Genomic DNA, 10,387 nt, shown 5'->3' with positions numbered 1-10,387 from the left:
TCAATGATTTTAGATAATAAAATACATTCAGCAGAAAATTGTAGCTAGGTAAATCAGTCGAAAAGCAGAGCAATGGCTTGGCATAGAATAAAAATTTTAGTTTTCAACTGGTGATATGCAGAACCGTAGCAAACATTAATTAATATTAATTAAGAATTGATTTATTAGACGTATGCAAAATATTAAATATCTAGTTACTCCACAGTTTACTTACAAAAGCAGCATCAAGATTAGATAAGAGCAAGCCGCAAAACATAAATTAGCAGAGAATTTCAGAAATGGCCACTCGTGAAACCAAGACGACCGGAAACTACGAGACAGCTTCTGTTTCCCAAATAACCTCTTCGTAAAATTGAAGTTCAAAGGCTGGTGAGGTCGGTTCGGACAGTTTTGATCATGTGCGTGCATGCTCGATGTTCTGTCTGTAAATTTAGCAATCCCATATGTGTGCTAAACGACTTTCAGGATGTTTTAGGTGCGCCAGTCTCGTGGCCCCACGTTTACAAGCCGCTGGGCTTCTCTCGTGTCGAAAACGAGGGAGCCAGGGAACATAAAAGCGAGAATGAGTCTAAAGATATAAGCTAGCTATTTCTAAAAATTTTAGCTATAGTCTAGTCGAAACTCAAATTTTTACGCTAAAAATGGTCCGGCAAATGCCAGACCTTCGCTACTGCTCTGACTGTTATATAATTATGCGTAGTCTCTAGATTATTAGCTCTACACGCATGCGCTCATCGGACAGCTAGCTACGTGTACAGTGTACACCATTTTTGTGTTTCTTAATTAAATAATTATTATTATAAATTGTCTAGAATACTCTATACCATTCTAGAACATCTTGGGTCATTTAGAGTTTTTTTCTAAATTTAGGATGACATACGTAGAACATACTGGGCAGTGTGCTTCTAGGTAATTAAGTGTTTTCTACAAAAATTGAGTTTAAGGAACAGCATGCAAACGAAAGTGAATCGGATCGTGCAGACCATCGTCATAATTGCTTTGCATTTATCTTACATTTAATTAGTACTAGTAATTAATTATTATCTACGTTTTGTAATTAATTAATAATACATCTTACTGTACTCGATTTGCCTCTTTTATTAATTTTAGAACCCCTACTGAGTGTATTACAATAACTGTATTATCGTAGACATATTTAGATATCTAGTTTCTAATTGCGTTGTTAATATCAATTGCTGTTGCGTCCGTGGAAACTACACTACATCGTATTGGCACGTGACCTGTAGCGACCGCACGGTTGCGGCTATAGTAGGAATGGGCGAAACTGCACCACGCATATCGACTTCAGGCGGACATTCTGCTGGGACATCAAAGGAGATGGTAAAGACATGATAATGGCAGTTCACGGAAGGTCCCCATCACTTACCTAGAGCTACTTTCTAGACTGCTGTGACGGAGCAAGAGAACAAGCGGCATGAAGAAGACATGAAGAAAATTAAAGACTACGAAGTAAATATTTAATTACGCGGTTTCATGCTCGTATTTTATTCCTTTTATTAATTAATTAACTAAAAGAGTCAAGTGCTGCTGCTGATCACTCTTGTGCTGTGGTTAGAGTGATTAGCTAGAAATTAGGATTTCTATTGTGTCGTCATTTTACTTTGTAGAGTCTTGATTACGACATGTGCTACAATGAACCACAGATTGAACTTTTGGAACAGTATGGACAAAAGGTAGGCGTAAATGTGTAACGTTAGTAGGCGCGTTTGTATAAGTAGGGCTAGCAGTCAGGTCTAGCGCAAGCTGCTTGAGCACAGTAAGTAGTAAAGCGATTTGCTATAGGATATAGTCACAGTGAAAACGGAAAGTTTTGCAACATTTTTTCTGTTGGTGATTCAGGATGCTTTCAGGAATGGGATAGGAATTAAGTTGTTTAGGTTCTAGTGGTTGTTGTGCCTTTTTGAAACTGATAGGTATTTGTAAGAATTTTGATGGTTTTGATAGTACGAAGATTGCTGCAACTTGTACTGTAGTAGCATGTGTAGTAGAGGCAGCAGAGATGTTGTGAAGAGGCTGTGAGCATGCAATACGAAGTGGTTCTTGAGTTCACACACAAACACACACATGCACACACACACACACACACACACACACACACACACACACACACACACACACACACTTTTTGCATTCACTGGTTAGATAGTTTCACTATTGCACCTGGTTTGATTACATGGGTGTTGGCTGTGAATTTGATATATTAATAATGGCAATCTGTCTGCGGTTTCAGCAAAGGTGTTTGATGGTCTCTCGACCAGGCACCTATTATCATGGACTTATGGAATGGATTCTTGTCTTTCTGATCGGTGCTGGCACTGGCATGGTAAGTATTTGGTTGTGTGGTAATCAATGATGAAATTGCTGGAGCTTACTTTACAGACCATATGATAATTTTCTTACATCTCTCTTAATGGCATTGGGTCTTTTGAAATTTATTGTTTCAGGAGCTGCATGAAGAGGTTATATATCATACTGACTTTTGTGCCATTTAGCAATTTAGTTGGTACGTGTATACTAAAGTTTTTGTCACTGTCTGTCTTTCTCACTTGCATAACAACCACAACGCGTGCTGTTTTAAAATCTGTGCTTAGTGCTACCAGCATGTTGAAAAGTCTTCTTTAGTGAATTGTGTTGCTGACATGTGTAGATGCGGTCTGCATATAGCTACAATAGAGGCTGGGTATGTAGTACCGAACACTTAGATAGCTATATGAATAAACAGACATGCCACCCCAGTTATATGTTTGTGGGAGAAATAATAGTAAGAGCTAGCATATCTGGATAACTGGTGTGACTGTATAACAACTGTTTGATTGTCTATGTATTTGATGCTTTCCTGGTACTATTTCTATCTGTAGTTATTAATAACTATTTTATGACACATCTTCTTCTACAGGTTGCGTTTGGTATTGATTTTTTTGTTACAAAGCTGGCAACTGTGAAGTTTGATACAACTAAGCGATGTACAGCAACTTGGTCGATCGCACTACCACATATTGTAGGATTCATCTCTTTGTGATTGCTTAGATGTCGAGACGTTTCAACCTCAAGGGAAACTTATTATTTGTGTTTTACTGATTACATCATTTAACTTGGTCTATGGCATTATTGCAGCTCTACTTACATCAATTGAGGTTTGAAAGTCGCACTAAATAAGTTACTTACAGTTACTGTTAAAATATAGGCAGTGGTCAGCAGTCTGGCAGCCGGACATCTAGACTACCAGGCTAGAGGTCCGGCACTTCCTGTTTGTAACACCAGGTGCCGACTGCTCCTTCCACTGACTGTAGACAGGATAGAAACGGACGCTACTTACAAATTTGTCTCAACTCCTGTTGGCAATGCCGGCAAGAACGGTTCACAGCATACTGCTGGCTGGTTGCTCCTGCTCCACCAGCTGCTTCACTCTCCCTCGCTCTACAGCCTCCATTTAAAACAATCAGCACAGTATAGAAGTGCAAAACCAGGTTGGGGATACTGGAGTCACGCCGATAGTTTTGGCACGAGTATTGAAGCATGGGAGTAGTGTACATGTCAGATGGTGAGCAGACTTGTGTGGGTGATGACACGACGTTAGCAGATGACGCACCACTATTTTGGACATCCCGAACTCTAGCGAAATGTTGTTTTTGCTTTGTAACTACCGGACTGCACCTGCGCGTGCAGAGGACACGCCATAATCGTCATTGTGCATGCACCATTGACACGTGACTGCCGGACCGCTAGCTGTTTCATAAAATATATTTTTAACTGATATTGAAATACTTAATTTAGTCCTCTTTAGTTAATAGTTTATTTTGATATTTTTACCACAAAACAACAAAAAGAAACTATTTTCCATAGGTTTGAAAAAGTACGTAGTATCTATTATCCAGCATCGTGTTGTTTATGCATTTATGTTAATATCTTGCTTATTAATTTATCAACTTATCATTCTCTGTAGCCTGTCGCTGCTGGCAGCGGAATTCCTGAAATAAAGTGCTATCTTAATGGTGTAAAGGTGATATCGATGTCGATTAGGTTGTGATGCTATTTGAGACTGTCTGATGTTTGAGTTAAGGTGCGGAATGTTGGTCGGTTGAAAACGTTGGTGGCTAAAGCTGTTGGTGTTTTATTTAGTGTATCTGGAGGTTGATTATGTGTATGTTGTAGTGTGACATATTGTAGTCTAACTATGTACTCACTTTCAGGATATTTGGTGGGAAAAGAAGGACCCATGATTCACAGTGGGGCTATTCTTGGAGCTGGAATACCACAGGTAGACTTATCGTACTATCATGTTTAGTAGTACATATTGATGCTTTCCTACATATTGATCACATTGCTTTCCTAACCCATAATTTATACATGGACACTTATTTGCAAATCATTTTTGTGTTGTGCTATTTGTTGTCTTTCCTTCTCTGTATCTACTGAAAAGTCAACTTGCTAGCTTTTAATTAAGTCAATTTTATGCTCTAGCGATATCATTCACTGGTTTTCATGTACGCTGCAGTGGACCTTTATTGGTTGGCTGTAGTATGTAGTGTAATGATGTAACATCATATTGTGGGTAATGCCATTTGCAGAGATGCCAAGGTTTAGGAACGGCTATGCGTGAGATTGTGGGCCTCGTGTTTCCAGACACTACTTTAGTTTGCCAATAAAGTTAAAACCATTAGAGTTAACATGTACATGCAATAAAGGCATGTCTCTATATGTTCTCGAACGTCTAAACACACTCTGAAAGTCGAGACTAGACGTCCGTCTGATCTGTCTCTCCCAGCATCGGGCCATGGGACTCGGTCACTCCACTCTTACCTCCTTGGACACAATTTAGAGAATATCAACCAGCCTCTAGTATGCATGAGATTGAGCAGCCATACATGAGATCGTGAGACAGACCTGAAATGTGTGAGACTCGATCATGCTCAATGTGTGACACTTGGCAGCTCTGCATTTGTGTATTTATGCAAGCAAAGGGAAAAGCAAGAACGAGATTAATTTTGGTAAATGGTTGTAATGTTGCAGTTATTGAAATTATGTATTTGTTTGGCGTGCTCGTAGCTGCAAAGTGTGACATTCGAACGGCTCGATCTCAAGTATCGCGTTTTTAGATCTGACAGGTAGATGTTGACTAACAAATGATAATGCTCATGTTATGTATAGATTGTGATTGCATTTAAGGTACAAGAGGGATTTCGTATCAGCTGGTGCTGCTGCAGGTGTTGCAGGTGCTTTCAGATTTCCTTCTGTTTCATGTGGCTTGCCTGAAATGTTGTCAATATGTTAGCTGCATTTGGGGCTCCCATTGGTGGAACACTGTTTAGTCTTGAGGAAGGATCTTCGTTTTGGAATCAAGCTCTTACGTGGAAAGTGGTTAGTTTCAGTGCGATAAGAAATGTGTGAAGAGATGTGATGAAACTTGTTGTGTTGATCTGTGTTGTTGGTTGTAGTTTTTCTGTGCTATGACATCAGCTTTCTTCCTTAATCTTTGTCGTCAGACTGTGTATCATTCACGGCAGTGGTTCAAAGTTGGATCACTGGGGCTACTGGACTTTGGACAGTTTACTGTGAGTATTATTGGTTTTCAAGTTGAGTCATAATATCAATTTAATCAATGTAACTGATTGTCTAGTGAGTGTGTGTCTTATATTTAATCTTTAAATGATTTTCAATTATTCAGAGGTTAATTCAAGTAGTTCAACTTATGACGAAAATGCTAATTAAGATGAGAGTTAATTTGCTTTTGCACTGGGAGATACATCTGGATGAATTTGATTGTGAAAATATTGACAACTGTAGACACTGTGTATACATTATGGTGTGTTTGTGTTGACTGTCTTATTTTATTCGTAGTGTGGAGATAACTGCCGACTATGGAGTGTGACTGATCTTGCCATCTTTATTGTGATGGGCTGTGTCGGTGGCTTACTTGGAGCATTGTTTAATTCCATCAATACTCGTCTAACTATCTATCGTCTCAAGCATTTAGCAAAAAGACATGCAGTAGTCAGGTTTGTTACTCAATGCTTGTTATAGTAAGGTGTTTGCATGCAGACTTGTGTGTTGTACCTGGTAGCAGAACTAGTCATTTTAAGTAGTCACAGTGGGTATTCCTGTACTACGGTCAATTAGGACTCATCTGTTTATTTTGGAAATTTGGGGGTTGTAGTTAAGTTTATCAATTTGTTGAAGAGATTTGTAGAGATGTTTGCAAACAAATGCATGCGGATGTGAAGGCTGGTTTAGATTTGAAGAATAGTTTAACTGGTTTTACTACACATCTAAGTAACAACACAATACAGCATGGATGCACTGACGATTAACACATTTGCATAAATGTATGATTTTTCAGTGTGCATGCACAGCGAAGGCATACCATAGATGTGTGTGTGTGTGTGTGTGTGTGTGTGTGTGTGTGTGTGTGTGTGTGTGTGTGCGTGTGTGGTGTGTGTGTGTGTGTGTGTGTGTGTGTGTGTGTGTGTGTGTGTGTGTGTTTGTGAGCACACGCGCGTGTGTGTGTGTGTGCCAACTTAAATTGTTGGTTTTAAATTTAAACATTGTGTAATCAGCCAATTAGAGTTTTGGCGCTCAGCTTATTCTATTGTCTTTTATTTATTTATTAGATTTCTGGAGGCTGTTCTTATTGGACTTGTGACATCAGTGTTAACATTTGGTTCAACTCTTTCTCTCAGCAGCTGTGTCAAGATGTGTAATGACACGGTCAGTTATAGCCTTGGTACACCAGACTGCTTTCTGCTCATGATGGGGAGAGTAGAGTGTAGGAGGAGATAATAGAGCATTTCTACTTCTCGTGTTTTTTTGTTCTTCTACTCATTACCCATCATGTGCAGAAAGCAGTTTGGTCTACCAAGGTTACGTAGATGATTTTCTTTTTTTATTGTAATCTGAACTATTCAGAGTGTATTGTAAGTTATAACAGTTTTTGTTTATAGATTAATCCACCATCAACGATTCCTAATCATGATATTTACACACATCGGCGACACTACCTTTGCCCAGAAAATAGCACTTTTAATGATCTAGGTTCACTCTTTCTCAATGTAGAGGAAATGGCAATCAAGCAGTTGTTTCATGAGCCAAGTAAATAGAAACTGAGTTGGTACATTAAATGTGTTGGTTTTGTGTACATGCATGAGAAGGTTTATTAGTAACCACTTTTGGTTTACGTTTGGTTCTGACAAGTGTAACTATTTTTGTTAAAATGTTACACCATGCATGCACCTCATGCACACACACACACACACACACACACACACACACACACACACACACACACACACACACACACACACACACACACCACATCACACCACACCACACTACGCCACACACCACACACCACACACCGCTCTAAAATTTAGGTGAGGACCACGTACTGGACATTTGTCTTATGCCAATACATTCAGTGTTTGTGGTAGCTGGAATTTATTCATTTGTGAAGTTGTTAAACTTTTGTAATTAATTGCTTGTGTATCTGTGAAGCTTTCTGATGTTTGTTTCCTCTGTGTGTGTGTGTGTGTGTGTGTGTGTGTGTGAGAGAGAGAGAGAGAGAGAGAGTGTGTGTGTGTGAGTGAGTGAGTGTTTGTGTGGGGTTTTACATCTAACAGTCACATAACTAAAGATGGTACTGAGTGTCTCTTTGTGTCCCTTAGGTTCGTTTTCAATTACATCGCTTGTTGCATTTTTTATCTTGTTCTTCATTCTTGCTGTGTGGACATATGGGGCTGGGGTACCAAGTGGGTTATTTGTTCCTTGCTTGTCTATTGGAGCTGCATACGGTCGTCTAGTTGGAGAGCTTTTGTAAGCATATGTAAAGTGTGTGTGTGTGTGTGTGTGTGTGTGTGTGTGTGTGTGTGTGTGTGTGTGTGTGTGTGTGTGTGTGTGTGTGTGTGTGTTGCATGTGTCACTTTTGTGTCAAATTATAGGAAAATGGCTGGATATTCTGATTCGTACGCTGGCAGTTTTGCTTTGATTGGGGCTGCAAGTTTTCTTGGAGGAGTTGTTCGCATGACAATCAGTCTGTGTGTCATTATGATTGAGTCTACGAATGAAATTAGTTATGGCCTTCCAATAATGGCTGTTCTCATGGTATGCAAATCGTACATGTTGCTCTTTACTTATATATTCGAGGTCTGCTTATGTGTCTTATCTTTCTTACAAAGGTTGCCAAGTGGGTTGGAGACCGGTTCAATTATGGGCTGTATGATGTTCACGTTGAAGTAAAAAAAGTTCCTTTTCTTGAGTGGGAGTCACCACTTAATATGCACAGGTAGTGTATTGAACTTGTGTGTAGCACATGCTGTGGTACCTACTAGGGCAGAATTTGTCAAGTTCAATTTTTGCTGTTAAGAGTTTCTGTAGACTCAATTAAACTAGTCTGTCATGTTTCTGTTTTGAAAAATGTTTAGTGTTTCTAAGTAAAGCATTAAGAGTGTCAATGTGCCTAAGAGTAGCTGTGGCAGTCAAACGGACTAGGATGAGATGGATGATCATGTTTTTATTAATTTTCAATACTTTTGTATAACTACTTCTTAATCTTTTGTAGCTAACACTGATACAACACAGTGATATTGTTGTTGATTTATGTACTAGTATACATTTAAATTATGTCAGTTGGGGAAAAAGTAATTAAGTTAGTGGTAATACAAAAATAATAAATAAATAAATTTAAATTGATAGATGTGTAGAATTTGCTGTTGTATTCATTTTCATATGTTTATGCTAATTGTTTTTTTAGTTTGAAGGCTGAGGACATCATGGAACCAGAGCTGAAGTATTTATATCCACATACAAAAGTTCAATCTATCTGTGACCACCTCAAGACGACACGTCACAACGCTTTTCCAATCGTTACTACAACTAATTATGAGAATTTGGCGAGACTACCAAAGCTCCCAACAGTCGATCAGAGCAGGAAAGAACTTGTGAGATCTGATGAAGAGCCCCCAACTCTCACAAGAAGACAACGTGCCTTTACAATCGATTCTAGAAGGAATTATCGTATCTACAGTCAACATCTCGACATGAAACATCAACTTTCAGGTATGTTGTACGATAGTCGAGTTGTAGGAAACGTTTAATGGAGTAATGTCTAGGAGCTGAGATGGCTAGTTTAGATCGAGGTGATCACAATGCTATGGTTATGCGACATGGTCGTGTAAGGGCACAGACTCTTAGTGATGATTCTACCTTTTCCAAGAGAGCGCCTGCTTGCGACATGGATAGTCATAGAAAGCCACTAGTGTCTCCTAATGCGGAAATTTTTGACTTATCTGTTGGACATCCGCAAGTTCAGTCAGACGACTCAGCACACAGTTGTTCACCTGATCCAGTGAGTAGTCATGATCACGACGACGATGATGGTAATGATAATGGCAATGAAGTTTTCGACTCAACTCAAGGAGACGAAAAAATTAAGTCAGGAGAAAGTCGTAAAGTTTTGATGTTTCATGGTATAATACTACGCTCACAGCTAGTTACTTTGCTCAAGAATCGCATCTGGTTTAATGCAGACCAAACAGTAAGCATATAGGAATGATATACAATACATAGGGGGTAAATGTGTATAAAATGTTTATAGTCTAGCAGTCAGCGTCAACTGAGCCACAGAGAAATGACCGAACAGTATCCTCGTTATAGTGATATCTATGATATTGATATTAAACCGGAAGATATGAAGAACAAGATAATGGTAAGTAATAATATTAAGCAGTTGATACATTTTGTTGTCTTTTATTCAATACCAATGTATGCTGTTGCAGGATGTAACTCGATATATGAATCCATGTCCATACACCATTTTGCCTCTAGCTCCATTGCCCTACGTCTTCAACTTGTTTAGAACGATGGGACTAAGACATCTAGTCGTGGTTGATAGCCACGGTCAGGTGTGCACTTGTTTTTGCTGATATCATTGGGAACAAAATTTGCTATTTGAATACTTGGTGTTGCAGGCTATTGGAATGATAACGCGTCATAACTTGACGCATGACTTTTTGCACCAAAGAATGACAGAACTGAATCCTACAAAACATGTGTAACTGTGTAATGCGGGACAGTAGACACTAGTAGCTGTATATTCGTTGTATCATTATTGAAACATTTATTGTTTTAATTATTGTTAGTTTGAAGTTTTACTACTTGATTGCAATGAATTGTTTTGTATATGTGTTCAGTTGCTCATGATCATGATCATGTGATCTAATTAAAAGTGACCATTAAGTCTTTGCCTTTTTTCGGTAGGATGATGAACCTGACTACAAGAATCCTTGTATTTTTGCACGCACGCACACACGCACGCACACACACACCACACACGCACGCACACACACACACACACACACACACACACACACACACA

General features: G+C 39.0%; 1 protein-coding gene across 1 annotated transcript; it reads left to right on the top strand.

Moving 5' to 3' along the window:
* The first annotated feature begins 1,242 nt into the window (after window positions 1-1,242).
* On the top strand, window positions 1,243-10,237 carry LOC134182225 (H(+)/Cl(-) exchange transporter 6-like). Its single transcript, XM_062649607.1, has 24 exons — window positions 1,243-1,341; window positions 1,405-1,470; window positions 1,629-1,694; window positions 2,252-2,344; window positions 2,918-2,984; window positions 3,049-3,155; window positions 3,965-4,021; window positions 4,082-4,151; window positions 4,212-4,279; window positions 5,068-5,126; window positions 5,188-5,234; window positions 5,294-5,379; window positions 5,457-5,573; window positions 5,860-6,017; window positions 6,630-6,726; window positions 6,960-7,107; window positions 7,680-7,827; window positions 7,953-8,115; window positions 8,190-8,296; window positions 8,765-9,069; window positions 9,123-9,547; window positions 9,608-9,718; window positions 9,789-9,914; window positions 9,981-10,237. Exons 1-24 carry the CDS (start codon window positions 1,276-1,278, stop codon window positions 10,065-10,067), a joined length of 2,844 nt encoding a protein of 947 aa, XP_062505591.1. The 5' UTR covers window positions 1,243-1,275; the 3' UTR covers window positions 10,068-10,237.
* The last annotated feature ends 150 nt before the right edge of the window (window positions 10,238-10,387 follow it).

The sequence above is a fragment of the Corticium candelabrum genome, chromosome 7 (assembly GCF_963422355.1).
Source record: "Corticium candelabrum chromosome 7, ooCorCand1.1, whole genome shotgun sequence".
NCBI lineage: Eukaryota > Metazoa > Porifera > Homoscleromorpha > Homosclerophorida > Plakinidae > Corticium > Corticium candelabrum.
The sequence above is the reverse complement of the archived record's forward strand: the minus strand, read 5'-3'. Positions and strand labels throughout refer to the sequence as shown.

Excerpts from the sequence above, each read along its gene's own strand:
- LOC134182225 (XM_062649607.1), top strand. The coding sequence starts at position 1,276 with ATGGGCGAAACTGCACCACGCATATCGACTTCAGGCGGACATTCTGCT. Across the intron at positions 1,342-1,404 it reads CTGGGACATCAAAGGAGATG|ACTGCTGTGACGGAGCAAGA; the intron begins GTAAAGACATGA and ends GCTACTTTCTAG. Across the intron at positions 5,574-5,859 it reads TGGACTTTGGACAGTTTACT|TGTGGAGATAACTGCCGACT; the intron begins GTGAGTATTATT and ends TTTTATTCGTAG.